This window comes from Equus asinus, chromosome 12 (assembly GCF_041296235.1).
Source record: "Equus asinus isolate D_3611 breed Donkey chromosome 12, EquAss-T2T_v2, whole genome shotgun sequence".
Taxonomy (NCBI): Eukaryota; Metazoa; Chordata; class Mammalia; order Perissodactyla; family Equidae; genus Equus; species Equus asinus.
This window is the reverse complement of record NC_091801.1, coordinates 1,759,756-1,780,366: the sequence shown is the minus strand read 5'-3', so window position 1 is coordinate 1,780,366 and position 20,611 is coordinate 1,759,756. Positions and strand designations below refer to the sequence as shown.

At 35.6% G+C, this 20,611-nt stretch overlaps 1 protein-coding gene across 1 annotated transcript in view; it reads left to right on the top strand.

Moving 5' to 3' along the window:
• CNBD1 (cyclic nucleotide binding domain containing 1) overlaps window positions 1-20,611 on the top strand; it is a 391,920-nt gene that overhangs the window by 313,398 nt on the left and 57,911 nt on the right. The window contains exons 11-14 of the mRNA XM_070480954.1: window positions 1,068-1,218; window positions 6,760-6,835; window positions 11,675-11,867; window positions 16,635-16,746. Of these exons, the coding sequence (XP_070337055.1) occupies window positions 1,068-1,218; window positions 6,760-6,835; window positions 11,675-11,867; window positions 16,635-16,746 (532 nt within the window). The remainder of the gene's footprint in view (window positions 1-1,067; window positions 1,219-6,759; window positions 6,836-11,674; window positions 11,868-16,634; window positions 16,747-20,611) is intronic.

Here is a 20,611-nt window from a genome sequence, read left to right as displayed (position 1 = left end):
TACAGGAATGTAAGATAAGTTGTAAGATATATTGAGTTGTAAGACCTCGGAATGACCAATAAGCATATTAAAGATGCTTAACATCCTTATTCATCAGAGAAACGCAAATTAAAACCACACCAAGGTACTACTACAATCATATCAGATCGGCTAAAATACACTTAACAAATGACTCAGAAATTCCACTCTAGATACCTACTCAAGAGAAATGAAAAAATATGTCTACAAAAAGACTTACGTGAATCTTCATAAGCCAAAAACTGTAAGTGGTTGAAATGTCCATTGACAATTGAAAGAAACATTGTGGTACATTCATGCAATGGAATGCCACACATCAATCAAAAGAACTTACGAAACATACAAGAATACAGATGAATCTCAAAGGATTAGGTTGGGCAAAAACATCAGATCCAAAAGTGTGCGTTCCATATGATTTCAGTTTTACGAAGTTCTAGAACAGGCAAAACACCAATGCTTAGTGATAGGAAAGTTGGAACCAATCCTTCTGGGTTGGTCGAGCAGTCTTTGATGGAGTTTAGTTTAGTGTATAAGCTTAGTTGAAGTCTGCTGTACTAGTTATATTCTGTGTGAAGGTTTGCCATTTATGTAAGAGGAAGATCTTCAAATTAGATGTTAGCTTTTGACTCCAGGATACTTGGTAAAGCTTTCCTCCTCTTTGCAGTTCCTGTCGCCCTCCCACCCTGAGGGCTACGCTCTCTTGTTTTTCTTCATCTTCCTGCACACCAGCTCATCTCTGTTTCAATAGGAATGAATTCAATATGTCCTAAACATCTTGGTGGATTAAAAAATTTAATTTGCAGGTCACTAAGTGACAGTGCTTTCAATGACCTTAGATATGCTGAAGTTGTCTGTCAATTTACTGTTGTTCTAATATAATTTAAATACATGTGTAAGTAAATGTTTTCTCTGATTTGAATGAAATTGCAATTTGTTTTAAATACCGTATACCAAAATTATTTATGAACAGTGAGTTTCTGTTGGTAACAATATTTAATCATTATAGGAAGGTGGTTTCATTAAACATCAATTATCTATATCTCTTACAGAAAAAAGTTCGAAAACTCGTTTATATGGGTCAACTTAAGGAGGAGGAGTCTTTTGGCGAGATTAGCGTTCTTCTTCAACTCCCCGTCACGTGCACAATAGTTACTGGGAAAGAGGTGGAGATGGCAATCATTGAAGATAAGGACATATTTGGTAAATGCATAAATGTTTTTTAACTGTTATACCATTTTATTTGATGAGTTTCTGACAAGGGTGGACATATTTCACAGACAAATTGGGACACTCAAGTAAGTGCGAGTGTATGTATGTTATCTACAGAGATGACACATCTATATAGACCCACTTTATAACTTCATATTCTGATTTAATTGTGCTGCTTTTAGAATATATTAGCAATATTTCAAAAGAATTTTTATTTGAAATTACCAAAATCTCTCTGCTAATTCCCAAACTACCATTAATAGCAGCACCCTCTCCTTGTCTGGAATATCCTGTTTTTCCAACTCTAAAAATGATTGCTTCTATGTTCCTGGTTCAGGTCAAGCGTGCACTATCCTCCAGTGTACATGTAGACCAAGTGTGAATAAAGATCTGTGGCTTTCCGTATTTAAGAGTTCATCTGAAACCTTAGAGCTCTCATAATCTTAAAAGGATGATCATGTGGCCACCTGTGTTTGGCCCTCCAAACATCATAAATACTCAAATAGGATATGTGATTGAGTATGAATGATAAATGAATAGGGGTTAATAGGTCATAAGATAATGGAAGATTAAATAAAAGCGTAATTTTATGTACAGTAAAACTGAGAATGTCAAACATTTGATGAAGGATAAGAGGAGAAACTTATAGAAATTAACGTGGGTGAGGAATTTGCTTTAAATTAGAAAGATTTTCATGATTATCCACATTTGATATGACTGAATCCCTTACCTGAATTCAAATATTTTTTTATGTCTCTTAGAGAATATGTACCCTCTGACTGCTTAACTCTGATTCTGCTTAACTTCAAATTCACCTGTCCATTTTTTTAAAATGGTGTAAAGTTGAAATAGCATTGATTCATTTTCTTTCCTTCTGTGACATTCAAATACAAACCTCCCTCAAGGCAAATATCAATTAAAAATAATTACTAACCACCAATTAAAGTTACAATATTCTCACTTGATGTAGGCTAGGTTTTTCTTTTCTTGTACTGATTATGTTAACTGGTGCAGGGCAGACCCGCTGTGGACTCTTTTATGTAAATCAGCATTTCACACATGAAAGTGCTTCTCTGGAGCGTGTATTAGAATGTTCTTTGCCTTCTGGCAACCTAAAATTCAAATAGATGGAGCTGTATCAGCTTGAGCTGTATTTTTGTGTGTGCTGTTCATGTTTTAAAATTCTTTCTATATTTTGTTTATTTGGAACTGATGTGATAAAGTTCCTGACGTCGTGTTGTGAGCCTAGGGAGTTAAACGTGACCTGAACAAAAGTCTTCTTGAGGACCGTATTTTGCTTGTTTTGCCACAACTTATAAGGAAATAAAATATTGTATTTAATTTCAGTCTTTTTATTTCTACTTTCTAATTATTTTATATTTTATTCCAAAAAAGTAAAAAGTATATTTTAAAGGCTAACTAATCTTAATGAAAAATTTAATGGTTAATTTGCTGAAAGGATCGTCTTCAAGCATGAACAATGATGATCTTTAATTTTGCATTTTCATATTACCTCATTCTGTTTCCATCTTTTCTGCTCCTTTTATCATCTGAAATATGGATCCATCTTTGTAAAATAGCATAGGGCAGGACTGAAGAGAAAGTAAAATGAGCCTTAAAAAATATCAAGTTGAAGACAATGAAAATGTTAAACCAGAATAATAAACATGAGCAAAAACCATGATATGTCATCTTTCTGTCAAGATGATGTTGTTATTAGTTCTTATATTACATTGGTGTTAGGAATAATTGCTAATATTTGAAGTGGACCATTAAAAATAAACAAGAAGTAAAACCAATATGTCCCAACAGAATGCTCAGTCACATGATAATTTTGTTGTCTATACTCTCTAATCTACTAAAGATAGTTAAATATAGTAAAAATCTTTTTAGAATTGTAAAATATATTACTGGAAAACTAAATTAAAGTTCATATCTTTTCTGAAGTATTCAGGTCGTAGTCTCTATTTGCTCCCATATAAGTCACGTTAAAGAGCCAATATCACTGGAATGATCCAGTTTATCAACAATGCTCAGTAAATCCATAAAGGAAGCAATGTCTTCACTATACTATACCTGGGGATAGATGGGACAGAATCCAAAGACCAAAAAAATCTGCGTAAATTTTAAGTACCTTATCTGGAGAATTATATACACAACTATCTACGTACAATCATAGAGGAAGACATGCAATTTATTTTGTGATATTTAAAAGGACTTGAAAAGCTATTTCTTGGTTCATTTAGTTTGTTAACTTCTGGAAGAGAGAAAGCAATTTGTTTTGTAATCTATGTGCATGCTTCTCAGACATGTTGAATATCTAATAAAAACCCAGAATAGTTATTAAGTTTAAACAATATAAATTTACTTTTTTTGTTTAATGCCACTGGGAATATGGTTTATCTGATTATTATTTTTATGAAAGTAACGCAATTTTGTCCAGATGGAAAATTTATACCTCAGGACATTTAGATTAAAATTATGCATGCCAACTGTTTTAATTTTACTGATATCTGAAATTCTCATCCTACCATTAAAACAACTGTATCACTTTTGTAATGAGAGAGAATTGCTTTTTATATAAAAAAAGAATTACCATTGTTATTAATTATATCTCATTCAACCACGCATGATTGAAAAACTAAGGGATAGCTATGGGTTTAACTTGTCATTCTTAAATTGTCTTTCCCAAAAAGAGAATTCCAATTCCAGGGTGACATTGGCATAAACTATCTGGAAGCTTTTGTTTGTTTTTAAACAGAAATACTTTAATCTCTGACAATGATTCTCTTGATCAAAAGCCTAGGAAACCAGATTTTTTTACTGTAGAGAGGTCTGTTAGATGTTGCAGAAGCAGTGAATATGTTCCTATCAAAAAGATCTCCTTCCCATGGCATCAGTATTTCTCTTCTGCTGAGGCAACTTACAACCAGGTGTCTCCTAGGGAGCAATGTTAATCATACAGCTTAAAATCTTGAACAACTTGCCACAGTAAATATGCTCCCCTTTCCCTTTTTGTTCTTTGTTTTTCCTTTGCGATAACATTTTGATATAAAAATACATTTCCAAGTTAAAAATAAGGTACAACACTTAAAAGTATTTTTTCTCTTGTGTTTCTTTTTTTTTACTCATTACTAATAATATTAAAAGAAAAAATGCTAAGTAATTTGAGTAAAATTTTTGTTTTATTTTGGACAAAGTTTCAAATGAAAAATTATATTTCATATAATTGATTCATGGTATATTATTTTATTCCATTAGGTATTTAACAAATATATTGAAGAATAGTTTCATTAGTGATAAAATCAGCCAAATATTTTAAACGTCTTGCAGACATTTAAAAGTAGTTCTTACTTGGGGATTAATTTCTTATCTTATGAAATATCACATATATATATATGAAGAAACAATAACATTAATCAGAAAATAATGTTGACCTTGGTATTATAGTTTGATTATATATATTTAGCCACTTATAAATTTTGTGAAGATTTTGTTTGTTTTGTTTTGTAAAAAGAAATCAATATTTTTGCCTGAGTTTGGTTTTCCAGTAATTTTTTTCCATTAACATATTAAACCATTTCAATTTATGGATTTGGGGATGGGAGAGCTGATTTTAGGATCGTTTTTATTTATTTATTTATATTTTTGAGGAAGATTAGCCCTGAGCTAACATCTGTGGCCAATCCTCTTTTTGCTGAGGAAGACTGGCCCTGAGCTAACACCCGTGCCCATCTTCCTCTACTTTATATGTGGGATGCCTTCCACAGCATGGCTTGACAAGCGGTGTAAGGTCTGTACCCAGGATGTGAACTGGCGAAGTCCGGGCCAGCAAAGTGGAATGTGTAAACTTAACCACTTGCCACTGGGCCAGCCCCTAATTTTAGGATTTTTTGGAAGGCAGAGTTGACTTGAACCCGTTGTAGGAAAAGCAGCAATGAGGTGTCAGATACCATGTTCCCGATTTCAGATTTACTGATGCTCTGCCTTATCCTGCACATGGAACCACATGTTCTTCTACTAATAGATGTAATCCTTGATGAATTACGTGTTCGGTGATTCTAAGGTTCTGTATTTGCATTACTGCGCCGTGTTCCTCAACAATAAGGTCTACTTGTGAGTAGGATTATTTACTATTGGTGAAAATGATCTTGCACAATTTTGACATATTTAGTTTAAAAAGCTTAAACATAGTAATTTTGCATCCCTATTGCAGAAAAATCTGAAAACTAACATTAGCCTGGGTTTGTGGATGCCTCTATTAAAATATCGTCACAAACAAATATCGAATACACAATAAAACTGGTTTGTTGAACAAGTTCAACTCACAGGAAGCATTCACAAAGCAATTTTATGTCTCCTACTTTCTCTGATATTTTTTCAGTGAGAAAAGTTCTTCCCCTGCCCTTTGAAAACTCAGTCTAATGATTTCATCATGACTCTTAAGTCATAAAATACCCTATAAAGTATTTTTAATTGGCAAATATTCTCAATCGAGATATTAATACATCTAGCCTGATAAGAAGCATGCATCCACGTTTGATTTAAGGTTGATGGGCTTGCTGCATGCTTCTATTAGTTTTCCATTGCTACATTACAAATTACCATAAATTTAGCAGCTTCAAACAATATTTATCATCTCAGTTCTGTAGGGCAGGTTCCACGGCGTTCTGTGCTCAGAGTCTCACAGGACTGAAATTAGAGTGTCAGTCAGGCTGGGCTCTAATCTGGGGCTTCTGGCAGAATTCAGTTCCTTTTAGCTGTAGAGCTGACCTCGCCGTTTTCTTGCTGGTTGTCAGCGGGGGGTCCCTGTCGGCCACTAAAGGCGGCTCCATCCACAGGGCCCTCTCCCTCTCAGCAATGAAGAAACCCCTTCCATCAAATCTCTCACGCTTTGAATCACTCAGACGTCCTCTTTTCTACCATCTGAAGAAACCTCTGCTTTTAAAGGCCTAATCTGCTTGGGCCAGGCCCACCTGGATAATCTCCACATTTTAAGGTTGATGATTGGTAATATTAATTACGTCGGCAGAATTCTGCTGTGTAACATAAGATAATCATGATATAGCACCATGATCATGGAGGCCACCTTAGGAGTCTGCTCCACAGCACTGGAGGCAGGTTTCATATCTTTGCTTCCTCACCCCTGTCCTCAGCTCTCCTCCTATGGTTTCTGATCTCTCTGCTACGGGGCCGATTTGGGGACTGGGAGAAGAATATGGCAGAGAAGTGCTCGGGGAGTGAAAATGTTCCTAATTGATCAATACTGTAGTAAATTGGCTTCTCACTTTCTGTGCTTGACAATTGTGTCAAGCTAACCACTTTCTAGTGAGCACCTTCGAGAGTTTTCAGAAATCCATTAATATTGGAAAGGGATCTTTCTCTTGTAATTCCTTAATAGGAGTAACACATGTCCTTCCTAGGAATCCAGGGATAACCTCAGATTTCCTCTGCTGAGGCGGCCTCACTGTCACCCTCCCCCATCCCCAGTGCAACCCAGTTAGGACTCCATTCTGGCTGTCTTTTGTGCAGGAGCCTACATTTGGTCTACACAGGAAAGTCCGTGTAGGAAAACACTCACGCTGTTCACCCTGGCAAACTTTGAGAGGTGGGTCAACTCCAGAGCAGCCTCTAACATGGCTCGTTTATCAGCAGTCAAGTAGCCTGTCTCTTAGCGTTACATTTCTCAGGGGGTAGTCAGATAGTAGTGTAGTGTGGCTCTTGACTTGTGGAAATGCATTTAAAGCTTTCCGTGTGGTCCTGTTGAAGGGTTTCACTTTTCATTGGGTGAGCAGAGGCATTTCTCATTACAGTCCCTGGGATGGTGAGGCTTAGAACAGAGTTTTTCAGAGAAATCCTCTTCCCAATTCTCTAACAATCTCCATTCTCAACTATTTTATACCCTCAGTATGATTGAGGGAGGAACATTGGAGATTTCTTCTTCTCCTCATCTATTTTAAAAAATTATCATCTTGTTATGAAATACTGCCTTACAGTCTAAGCTGGTTTTCTCACTTTATCGTCTTGGAAGATTCGTTGTGTGTCAGGCATTAGTCTACATACTTTACATGTTTTCTTCCATCAAATATTCACCACGACCCAATGGGATATGTGACTTTAACGTGTGCAAGTTTTCTTGTCTTGGCTTTTGGAAATAATGCTGCCATGAACATAAGGGTGCAGATGTCTTTTTGAGTTAGTGTTTTCATTTCCTTTAGGTAAATACCCAGAAGTGGAATTGCTGGATCAGATAGTAGTTCTATTTTTAAATTTTAGAGGAAGCCCCATACTGTTTTCCATAGTGGCTGCACCAAGTTACATTCCTACCAACAGTGCACAAGGGTCCGTTTTCTCCACATGTCCGCCAACACTTCTCTCTTGTCTTTTGATAATAGCCATTCTAACAGGTGTAAGGTAAGATCTCATTGTGGTTTTGATTTGCATTTCCTTGATGATTAGTGATGCTGAGCACGTTTTCATGTGCTTGGTTGGCCATCTGTACATCTTCTTTGGAAAAACGTCTATTCACATCCTCTGTCAGTTTTTTATTCTGATTGTTTTTTACTGTTGAGGTGTATGAGTTCCATATATATTTTGGATATTTACCTGAAAATATCGCAAATATTTTCTCCCATTCCATAGGTTGCCTTCTCATTTTGTGGATGGTTTCCTTTGCTATATAGAAGTGTTTTACTTTGGTGTAGTTCCACTTATTTATTTTTTGCTTTTGTTACTTTTTTTTGGTGTCAAATCCAAAGAACCATTGTCAAGCCTGATGTCAAGGAGCTTGCTCCCTGTCTTTTCTTCTAGGAGTTTTATGGTTTCAGGTATTATGCTCAAATCTTAATCTATATTGGGTTGATTTTTATGTATGGTATAAAATAGTAGTTCAGTTTCATTCTTTTTCATGTGGCTGTCTAGTTTCCCCAACACCATTTATATTGAAGACACTCCTTTTCCCATTGTATATTCTTGACTACTTTGTCATAAATTAATTGGCCACTGTGGGGGGATTAGATTTGGCCACCCCAAAATGTGTCTCTTTGGCTTGATTATTTTTAAGAACAAAAGACTCGGGGAAAAACTCTGACCTTCCCCCTAACTGCCTAAAAGAATTTAAGATAGAAGGCCTGTTCCAGGAAGGAGCAAATACCTTAAGGTAAATGTGGTACAATGTAAAATGTGTCTCTCCAGTCACATTGTCTATAGAGGGCCCAGGAAACACCTATTTAATGAGCGTTTAAGTTTCCATCTCTGTGTGAATTTCCTGTCTTCCCTTGGAAGTCCTAAACCACTACCCCAACATTCTCCTTCATCTTTAGCTGAAGGTGGTATTTAAGGTGATGGCTTTGGTCATTTTGTGAGTTACTCAGTTTTCCTCGGTTTCTCCCATGTACACGTTATTAAACTTTGTTTGATTTTCTCCTGTTAGTCTGTTTCATGTCAATTTAATTCTTAGATAAGACAGAAGGACCTAGAGGGAAGAGGAATTTACCTCCTACCCTACACCATACATGTGTGGGTTTATTTCTGGACTCTCTATTCTGTTCCATTGATCAGTTTCTGCTTCTATTCCAATACCTTACTGTCTTGATTACTATAGCTATGTAATATAGTTTGAAATCAGGAAAATGATGCTTCCAGTGTTGTTCTTCTTTCTCAATATTGCTTTGACTATTTGGGGTCTTTGTGGTTCCACACAAATTTTAAGATTGTTTGTTCTTTTACCGTGAAAATGTCATTGGAATTTTGATAAGGATTGCATCAAATCTGTAGATGGCTTTGGGTAGTATGGACATTTTAACAATCTTAATTCTTCTAATCCACAAGCATGGAAAATCTTTCCATTTCTTTGGGTCCTCGTCATTGTCTTTCATCAATGTCTTACAGTTTTCAGTGTACAGGTCTTTCACCTCCTTGGTTAAATTTATTCCTATGTACTTTTTATTTTTGATGCAATTGTAATTTTTAATTTCCCTGACAGTTTGTTGTTAGTGTATAGAAATGCAACTGATTTTTATATGTTGATTTTGTATCTTGCCAGTTTACTGAATTGATCATTTATAACAGTTTTTTGCCAGAGTCTTTAGGGTTTTCTATATATAATATCATGTCATCAGCAAATAGAGACAGTTTTATATCTTCCTTTCTGATTTGGATGCCTCTTATTTCTTTTTCTTGCCAATCGTTCTGCCTGGGACTTACAATTCTATGTTGAATATAGTATTGAAAGTGAGAGTGGCATCCTTATCTTGTTTCTGATCTCAGAGGAAAATCTTTTAGCTTTTCACCGTTTTGATGTTAGCTGCGAGCTTATCATATATGGCCTTTATTATGCTGAGGTATGTTCCCTCTATACCCACTTTGTTGAGAGTTTTTATCAGAAATAGATGTTGAATTTTGTCAAATGCTTTTTCTTCATCTTTCGAGATGATCATATAATTTTTATCCTTCACTTTATTAATGTGGTATATCAAATTGATTGATTTGTGAATGTTGAGCCATCCTTACATCCCTGGAATAAATCCCACATGATTGTGGTGTATGATCCTTTAATATATTGTTGAATTTGGTTTGCTAAAATTTTGTTGAGGATTTTTGCATCTATGTTTATTAGGGATATTGGCCCGTAATTTTCTTTTCTTGTAGTGTCCTCATCTGGTTTTGTCATCAGTGTAATCCTGGTCTTGTAAAACGTGTTTCAAAGTGTTTCCTCCTCTTCTATTTTTTGAAAAAGTTTGAGAAGGATTGGCATCAATTCTTATTTAAATATTTGGTAAAGTTCACCAGTGAAGCCTTGTGGTCCTGTACTTTTGTTTGTTGAGAGGTTTTTGATTACTGATTCAATCTTCTTCCCAGTAATTGGTCTGTTCAGATTTTTTATTTCTTCATGATTCAGTCATGGTAGGTTGTCTCTTTCTAGGAATTTATCCATTTCTTCTAGATTGTCCAATATTTTGGCATGTAATTGTTCATAATAGTTCTTTAATCCTTATCTATAGTATCAGTTGTAACGTCTCCTATTTTATTTCTGATTTTATTTATTTGAGTACCTTTTTTTTCTTGGTAAGTCTAGATAAAGATTTGTCTATTTACCTTTTCAAAGAACCAGCTCTTAATTTCATTGATCAGTTCTATTGTCTTTTTAGTCTTTTTTTCACTTATTTCCTCTCTGATCTTTATTTACTTCCTTCTATTAACTGTAGGCTTAGTTTGCTTTCTTTTACTTGCTTGAGGTGTAAAGTTAGGTTGTTTATTTGAGCACTGCTTGAAATCTAAAGCTGTCTCCTGCTCTTCCTGTTGCTGTCAAAATCTTGTCCTAGTGTATGTTTATAATAATTTATTTTCTTTTATATATATATCTATCTCTATTATCCCTTTTCCTGAAACCTGAGCTTCTCTCCATCTAGATGTCTCAAAACACCTGATTCTCAACATATTCAATTGGGAACTTACCTTCCTTCTACTCCTCCAGAATTCTCTTCCTCCCATGTGTCTCCTTTTGATAAATGGAGCCCCTTTCTCCTCAGTCCTCAATGCCATCTATGGGAATTTGAAGGAACCCAATACGTAACATTCTTTTTATTTGCCTGATTCCTAAACCAAATGGAAAAATAAGATGAAAGAGTAGAGTAGAAGAGAGATCAAAATAGCACGTTTATTATTGATCAAACAGAAATTGGAGAATGTAGCTTATATCTGCAGACTAGTGGAAGTCCTAATTCTGAAACCCAAATTTCCCCAGTAGTCACTGGCCATGCTGGACCACCAAAGGTCTCCTCCCACTGGAGACAGAGGTAGGGCTTCCCTCTCTTATGGAGAGACGGGAAGAAACACCTTTTCGGCAGACAAGCCTGATCCCAAGGGAAGGTGGAGAGGAAACGTTAGAACTCGGTATCACAATTCGCTAAAATCAACCTCTGCCCCAGGCGAGGAATAGACGACAAGGCAGAAAGAGGCCAAGAATGTTAAGTTTTTCACTGCCCTGCCTCCTGAAGAAGCTATCAGCATTTCCTCTGGCACTGCACTAATTCATACATCCTCTGGGCTGCTGTGTTGAACACCAGAGCACACCATTTGATTGTATTCTGTTGTATTCCATGTACACTCCTGGGGTTGAGCAAAGTTGTAATACTACCAAATCCTAAATATCCCTTAGACTTCTTTCCTCATTTTTCTATCCAACACTGTGTCTTAGTTCATGATTTAATCATCTTTTACTTAGAATTTTCAGTTGCCACTTATTAGTCTCCCCGTCCCTGGCTTTATCCTTTCTAATCCATTATTCATATTTTCCCCTAATTAAAATTTCTGAAATGCAAATCTGTTAGTTTTCCCCTACCTGAAAACGTTTATTGACGCCCATCATTTATAGCAGGGCTTCTTAATGTCTTCATCACGAAGCACACCAAAATTACAATATTTTTTTAAAATTTGGGTTAAATAGAGGAGGCTACTTTGCTCCCATCAAAGTTACGGCCCGTCGGCCTCCACACATCTCAGCCCCATCCAGGTGCAGCAGAACCAAGGAGACCAGTATTTCTGCACACCTTAACCCTTTGTTACCCACTGATGGGGAAGCTCGAAACTGCACAGAAAAGTTGAAAGTTCTGAAGATGGCTTACGAGATTCAGGGCAAGGTGGGCTCCAACAGCTACTTCTTCCTTAATTCTCACCATTTCACTCTCCAGCAATGTTGAGCCAAGTATAATTTCCTGAAAATGCCATGTTGGTTCTTGCTTCTGAGTCCTTTGCCCATTCCACTGCCTTTGTCTGGAATGGCTTTTCTCGCCTTTACCAGCTGCAAAACCATTATTTGTACTTCTAAATTCTAAATATTTGAATTTCCCTGTTTCCAGGAAAATTTTTCTTATAAACGTTCCTCTTGCTACACATATTACAGTGTTTTTTTTAATCTCTACACATCTGCTTTTTCTAATAAACTTTGAACTCAAAAGGCAATATAACCAGTTTGTTCACAGCGTGTGCTTAGTGAACGACAGGACATTATGGAGTCCTCCTTCTCTTTAAAGTTGCACTGACAACTTTAGATCATGTTCAGCCTTTGACACACTGACACGCATATAAAATACACAAAGAATCCCTTGCTGAATATCACTCTTTTATTATGTTTACATATTGCTTATTTGTAACTACTATTATACAATTTCCAGTTCAATCATTGTTTATGTCTTATCCCACTAATTAATAAATTTCTTTAGGACAAGAAATACTCATAGCACCTAGGTTCTTCCTGGATAAATAGGAAATATTTCTAAATATTTGTTCACAAACCCACTGATTTCCAAATACCTTCATAAAGTCCGGGTTAGTTTTCTGGTGTAGGGGTACTATTGACAGTGCCCCCAAGGTGGATTTTTTTGAAGATTATGATAGGTAGAAAAGAACCAATGATTTTATAAACATTGATGACATGGAAAATCAGTCAATTCAACAATAGCTCTTTGTTACATGATAGATTACTTGTCCACAAATAAGTACTCACCATTTCCTGATGCTCTTACCTATCAACAGTCTATCCCCTGATTAACATTGCAAAACTTTTACGCAGCAAAATTCTTAACGATTTAAGTTCAATTTACATACGTTCATTTTTCATTAGATTTCTAGAACAAGTTTATCTTTTTTGTGTGAAATGGTATGCTTCCTTTTTATAGGCAGTGCCATCCATGACATGTTCCACTTTTCCTAGATTTCCAGAAAGAACGATGTCAGCTTTACTTTTAATTGTGGTAGCTTCCTTTACTTAGGTAAAGTCATGTTATTGTTTCTTCCTTTCTTTCCCTACCTTCCATTGCTTCTACTTTAATCAAATTTTAGTTATGATTGCATATTCACCTGAAATCAGACTCTTTTTTTACAGTAAATAGGTTATAAATTGAAAGTATATATAACTCCATCAGGTATCTGATTTAGAAGTAGAGGGATGAATTATTTCAATAATGAAGAAAGACAATGCTTACATATTTCTTTAATGAATGGGTTTAAATATTGGCTGGTATTTTTTTTTTTTCAAGAGAAAAAAGCAAGTCTTATTGGAAACTAGATTTTCCTAAAGATGATGATTAATGACCAATACTCCTACTGACTCAGAATTATAGCAGTATCAGCTTAATGGATTTAGGCAAAGCCACCAGTCACCCAGATGATATTGAAATAGGTAGCTTACTCTGACTAAAAATAACATAACTTGAAATGCAGCCAGGCAGAATTTTGGCTTTAAGGCATTATCACAAGCAGAATTCATCATGCGTCTCTTGCTTGCTTGGATACGAAGCATTTTGATAAAAGTAATTAGTTCAGTTTTAGTGCTTAACTTTCATAATGTTTAATTATGCAATCTTGTAGTTATATGATGTCTTAATCACAAATTCATTTTCAGCAAGGAATTTGAATGACAGGTCGTGTAAAGTTATAGTATGTATTATCTTCACTTAGAAAATGCTTTGTATGCTTCAAAATTGTAATTGCCTGTAAATAAGGGAAATTGTTATAAATTTTTGGCCAATAGGAAATTACCAAGCCATGCCAGAGTGCTTTGCTGGTTTAGCAAACAATACAATATTAATCAGATATCAAGTTCAAACCAACCCAAAGATTAATGAAACCCCATATTTCTTAAACTTATGTTTAGAATTAGTTCACATAAAAACTTCAGGCCAAGTTTTCTCTGTAAACGCTATGCTTCAATATTTTTAGAGAGTCACCAGATCTATGTATACACAAATGTAATTTTATAAACTTATAATTACTTTGTATTTTCTGATGTTTTAATATGTATATTGCAAAACCTTGCTTAATTGTTAAAAATTACAATAGTTTGCATCTGATTAATTCCAGGTTACAGCCTCTGATAATTCCAAAGACATTTTCAAAGTATAGTATTTTTATCTTTTGGTTATTTGTATTATTTGGCAAAACTAATCCCATATAAAATACTAATCCCTTATAAAATAATTCATGAAAAGGAAAATCAGAATGTAGGCAACACTGTGTCCCATCAATGTGTATATGGCAGCTATATCCGCTGTGTTACACAGCCAGTGAAGTATAATAATTAAAATGAATATTTATGCCGCAATTCCTCTGTTTTGTATTGTGCCATAGTATTTTCTACAGCATTTCTGATGTTGCCTCTTGGGCAATTGCTAAATATTTGCTTTCACTCAATTTTTAAGAAGGCATTTGGTTGAGTAAAATGTGTCTTTTAAGTAATTCAATAAAATTTTTTCTATTTTCAGTTATACACAAATATTAAAAATATTACATTTAAAAATCTGATTCCTTGAACCAAGATCCTAATAAGGACAGTTTTAGTAAAAGAAACTGTCGCTGAGGAATTTGGTTCTTGTTGTCAATATTCACTTCTCTATCGTGTTCTAGACTGCTGTTACTAATGGCAGAGATTGAGTAGAGGTTCGACAATCTCCCTTGTCTCTTCCTGAGCACAGAGGAAGGTTAAATTCCCCAGCCTCTCTTGCACTTAGGTTGGATCCGTGCAACTGGCTCTGGTTAATAGAATAGAGGGAAATTATTATAGCCTGGCCATGAAACATGATCTTCCATGATCTCACCCACTCTTTGGAAGTGAAATGCTCCAGGACAGCAGAATTATTTGATGGTGGGAACCTGGTCCATGGCATCCGATTTCTTGGATGGAACTGGCCAGAATAGTTCAGCCAGGAACATCTGTATTAGACTTTGTGAAAGTGACAAATAAACATTTGTTGAATTAAGCAACCAAGATTTTGGTTTGTTATAGCAACTAGCAAGTGCTACCCTGAGTCACACACCTGGCAAAAATGCAAGATTTTCTGAGGAGTTCTTAGAAAAGTAAAAATTACCAAATTAGGACATAAAATGAATATGCTTTTCATGATTATTCTTTTATTCTTAACATTTAGAAATCTTCTACTAAAAGGAATTTCAAGGCACATTTAGGAATAAGAATATTTATGTGTTTAAAGAAGCTATATGGTAAGTTTTAGAATTATTTTTGGATAATATTGTTATAAGAACATCATATATGCAAGATATGGCAGAAACAAAGACAGATGTTTAAAAAAATTAGTGCACTTTAAAAATCCCCTGACAAATCTTTTAGAAATAGCTTATAGTTTAGTTATATATTTCCAGAACATAATCAATGCCCTAGAGTATACTATGTGGTATCTGTTAAGACACAAAGAAGTAAGTAGAAAGAATTTGGTATATTTCAAGTATTAAGCAAAGAGTTAGACAAATCAATAATCAAAATTACCCTCAATAGACTATGCCAAATAAACATTCACCAAGATTTATTAGAAAATGACCTAGAAATATTTGCATATCAATAAATCCACTGAGAAAGTTCACAACGGCCATCTTTTCCAAAGGCCTAGAATTCACTGTCAGTCAGTCTTATATTCAGTGTAGGTGTTACACAGATTCTTAGGAGGTTACATCACAGAGACTGAATTAAGCCCTATTAGATTGAAATCTTAGTTTAGAAACCATTCCAAAATCTTAAAGAAAACAATGAAATGCATTATAACATGCAAGACAAAACTTTCATCCTTTATTTTTTAAATGCTTTTGCACATACAAACTTCCACAAAATTGCTTATAGTTAACCATACATTAGAAGTTAAACTTGAGTTGAAATTTTCAAGATCTATTCCACAGGAAGAATGAATTCCTTCCCTAATGCTTTGCTGATCTTCTTGTAGGAAACACATTCATGATCCTACGCCCATATATTTCAGGCCTTGGATCTACTAGGAAGATGTTGGTAAGAGATACATAGATCTCTCTTTTTTTTTTAAATTGGCATCTGAGCTAACAACCTTGCCAATCTTTGTTTTTTTTTTTTCTGTTTTTTCTCCCCCAATCCCCCCAATACATAGTTGTACAGTTTAGTTGTGGATGCTTCTAGTTGTGGCATGTGGGACGTCCCTTCAATGTGGCCTGATGATTGGTGCCATGTCCGCACCCAGGGTTCGAACTGGCGAAACCCTGGGCTGCGGAAGCAGAGTGCACGGACTTAACCACTCTGCCACAGGACCAGCCCCTTACATAGACCTCTTGAAGGAGGAATTGCACTTCTATGTAAACATTTAATAGTTTACTCTTTAAGTATATGTTGCCTGAAAAATTAGAAAATTATATAAGAGAAAGAATGGTAACATCAAATAAGAACAGAGATGATATTTCTGTGGCTGCTGAGTCCTTTATGTTGTATGCTGTGCTATGCTATTGTTCTAGATCTTTCCAATAGGCTCTTTCAATCTTTACAAGAACACTATGTATTGATATTTTATTGGAGTTAGTAAAATGAGACAGATATGAAAAAAGTAACAGATGTCTAAAGATAAATTAACAAATGTTCGTACAAATGATCTCTGTAGGAATTTAGACCTAAAGCACTTGGGAATGGAGGTTTTGACCTGAGACTTGAAAGCACATTGGGTCAGAAGGTGAATGGGGAGAAGGCATGTACTCAGCTGGTGAATCAGAGAGGTTAGACACAGGAATCAGGAGTGCATAATTGAAGAACAGGAATTAGGACTCAAGAGAAGACACATCATGAAATGAGATTATAATTTACATGGAAAAATGGGGCAAGATCTTGCCAAGGGGCTTAAAACTCAAAATGGACCAAGAGCAATAAAATAGAATTTGGTAGTTTGCGAAAGTCTTTCGTGACTGAGATGCTACCTATATACTTTTGCAGAGTGTGGTCAGCATCCCACTCAGAAGGTGAGTACATGTAACTTCTGGGAGAAAAAGTTCTTGTCACCTGGTCAGGAGGAGTAATTCAAGGGAAAATGAGAAAAACATTTTTTGCCAACTTCTGTATTTTCAAATTGGGATTGAGTAAAGGATGTCCAAATTCATCCATCCATCAGTCAGTTAACAAATAATTTTGAGCACCCACATTATCCAGGCACTCTTCCAGTTGCTAGGAGACTGACACCTGAAAAGAATGTAATCCCGTCATTTCATATTCTGAGGAGAGAAGACATAGACCATACGCAGTGATTATTTTAGATGAGTGAGGGGAAAATAACAACAGGTGATAGACTAGAGATTGCTTAGAGGTACTTCTTTAGCTGTGGGGTTCTCTTCCTCTCCGAGAGGGTAACACTTGAGGTAAGACCTGCATGTTGAAAAAGAGCCAATGAGTAGTGTGAAGATCTGGAGATGAGCATTCTAAATTGAAGGAAGAGCAGGCGCAAAAGTTCTGAGAAGCAGATGATGTGGCGTGAACGTCAGAAAGGAGACGGAAGCAGTCATGAGGGGGGAGTAAAGAGGGAAGTCTGAAGAGGTCCTCAGAGGGGAGAAGATGTAGGATTCACCCAGCATGATAAGGTGCAGGGTTACATTCTAGCTGTAAGGGAAAGGCTTTAAGAGAGGAATATTCTGACACAGGTGAAAACACTGAGAAAAATGCCCGACACGGTTAGAAATGAATAGTCACAGAATTTTAGATTTGGCTAATTTAATAAAAATCTGCGTATTAGTGATTATAATAGCTAACACTTAGTGATTGTTTACTCAATCAAGTTGCCTTATTTGCATTATTTCATTTACTCCTCATGAAAATCTTTGAGTGAAGTTTATTAAATCCGTTTTACAGAAGAGGAAACTAAGGCTTATAAAGCATACGTCACTTGCACAAATACACAGGAGTTTGTAAGCAGTGGAGCCAGAATTTGGACCTAATTCTGTCCAAAGCCCTTGGTCTCACCCAGGCTTCTCATTTCATAGAGGAGAAAGTGGAAGCTTAGAGAGAGTAAAAGATTTAACTGAGGACATATGCCTAACCTGTGTCAGAGGACAGCATGGAAACCAAGTCTCGCCTCAGCTATATACTACGAAGCCTTGAGATTTTTCCATTTAACCTATGTATGAATAGCCCTGAGAGACAAACTCATTCTGCTTTGCATGTAATACGTTGCTACACTAATATACTCCCTATTTATGGAATTAAAGATTTAAAAAATAAATAAAAATATAGATAAAAGATTTTGTAACAATGTAATTTTCATTTGTTTAGAGGAGTGGTTTTAGTATAGAGATATGTTAAGAAGTTTTGGAGTTCTAAGGGAGAAAAAATCAATGAAACATTGATATACCAATTATATATAACTTTTATGAAAAATACTCGTTGCAACCTCTTTAGGAAATAATTTATTCCAAATACAATAACAGATAAAAAGTCGTTCATAATTCTTGAAGTGTTTTGGACAAAAAAAATGTTTCAGCAGGAAAACCTTAGGATTGTTCACATATTTAAATTTTTGTTTGTTTTGGTTTTTTGCTGAGGAAGATTTGCCCTGAGCTAACATCCACTGCCGATCTTCCTCTTTCTGTATGTGAGCCTCTGTCACAGTGTGGCCACTAACAGACAGGTGGTGTAGGTCTGCACCTGGGAACTGAACCTGGGCCACCGAAGTGGAGCACACCAAACTTACCCACTAGGCCACTGGGGCTGGCCCCACATATTTAAATTTTTTGAAGAAATATGAATAATTTGGTGCAGTGGTCTTCAAACTCTTTTGAAAGCACAATTTTATTAATAAATCATTTTTGAAGATGTACAATAAATGTATATTTAGTCATATATAATGTACATGTGCCATTCTGTTAATGTATCCTCACATATGATGATCATAATAAAACACAAAGGAGATAATTTTAAAGTATAAGATTCAAGCAAATACAAAAGAAAATTCTAATACTTTCTTTCCATACCACTTTGGATGATCTTGCCTACCTAACCAGAGGAGCATACACCTTACTTCAGAGAACGCTGGTTTATTTACACGGGTGTGCAGTAAGACGCATAAAATGCATTCAGGGTTTAGCCTAATGATGCGGATGCCAATGTGCTGAGGTTTAAGAAAACACAAACTTTGAATTATTGTGCATCAGTGGTGAGAAATGAAGAAATCACATACAAGCATGAAAGTACCTAGTAAGGTTGGGGGATGGGACAATATTTAGGAAGCAGGAAATATTTAACAATTGTGTACCATGTAGGAAAACTAATTGTGGTGTAAGAACGTGGGCTTTTTTAGCACAGTTTTGTGCCTCGAATGGCTGAGAGGTTTATAAATATTTCCTGAACGGGCTTGCATGAGAGTCAGATAAGGGGAGATGGTAGTACTATGGTGTCAGGATGCTGTCAGCCTTAGAGATGATAACAATGTCTAAAAATGTCATTCTTTAGTTCATCTGAAACAGAATTGCCAGGATTTACTTTTGTCATCTTAGAGGTAATTCAAACTAAATTCATGTAACAAATAGTAATTTGAATAGGAATTTCTATTTCTCTACCTGAAATGCCATTGTGTTTATCCAACTTTGACTATACTGTATCAAGAGAATGACATTTCTGAGAAAACAAAACAGACTTAAGAGTTTCCTGGGGATGTGGGGAAGAAGGGGTTAAAACAAATGCCCTGTAATCAAGTTCTCTTTACTGGAGAGGTGATTTCAGGGAAAGAAAGAAGGCAGATGACCCAGCCTGATTTCCTTGGAGCTCTTAGGAAATAAACTATTGCTATTTGGTAGGAAGAGTCCTTATCAACAGAATGCTGTTAGAAAGATAGCCTTGACCAGGATTATTTGTGGTAAAGAAACCTAGGATGTGTGAGGTTTAATTTTATGGGCAATATCAGATAAGATCACCTATCTGGGTATAAATTGGAAATACTTCATAATCTACATGTTTCCTGCTGTGTGGGGTAACTACATGTCTTATGTGGAGACCTCATCTGGTACTATAGGCTAGAAATCGCATGTCTAACGAATGATATAATGACCTGAGGAGCCATCATTGATACCACAGACCTCTCCCTGCTCTGCCTGTACCTGCTACTAGCTTGTATCCTTGAATTATTAGTAAATATGTATGTCTGATCTGACAAATATGATCGTTTGGTCAGCTCATGAGAGAGGAGAAGAAAGAAAATAAAATAAAACATAAGAAGTTGAAGATAGAGTAACTAGAGAAAGAGAGAAACTTGAAGTTTCTAGAACAGCTGACAATTTGGAAGAGAATAAAAATATCTCTACCTTATTGCAAATACAAACATAAATTCTAGATGATATAAAAAGTTAGCTGTAAAAAAATTCTTTCTTGGACCCACAACTAAAATACACAACTATGTACTGGGGGGATTTGGGGAGAAAAAGCGAAAAAAAAAAAAGGAAGTCTTTCTTTCCAAAATCTTTTTTACTAGTTTCTCTTCTTCTCTCTTTTCATTTTTCACGTATTGAGTGTAGCAGCACCCCACTTCCAGGTACCAAAATCCTATTGCTTCTGGAACAAATTACCACAAACTTAGTGGCTTCACAAAAGAAATTTATTATCTCT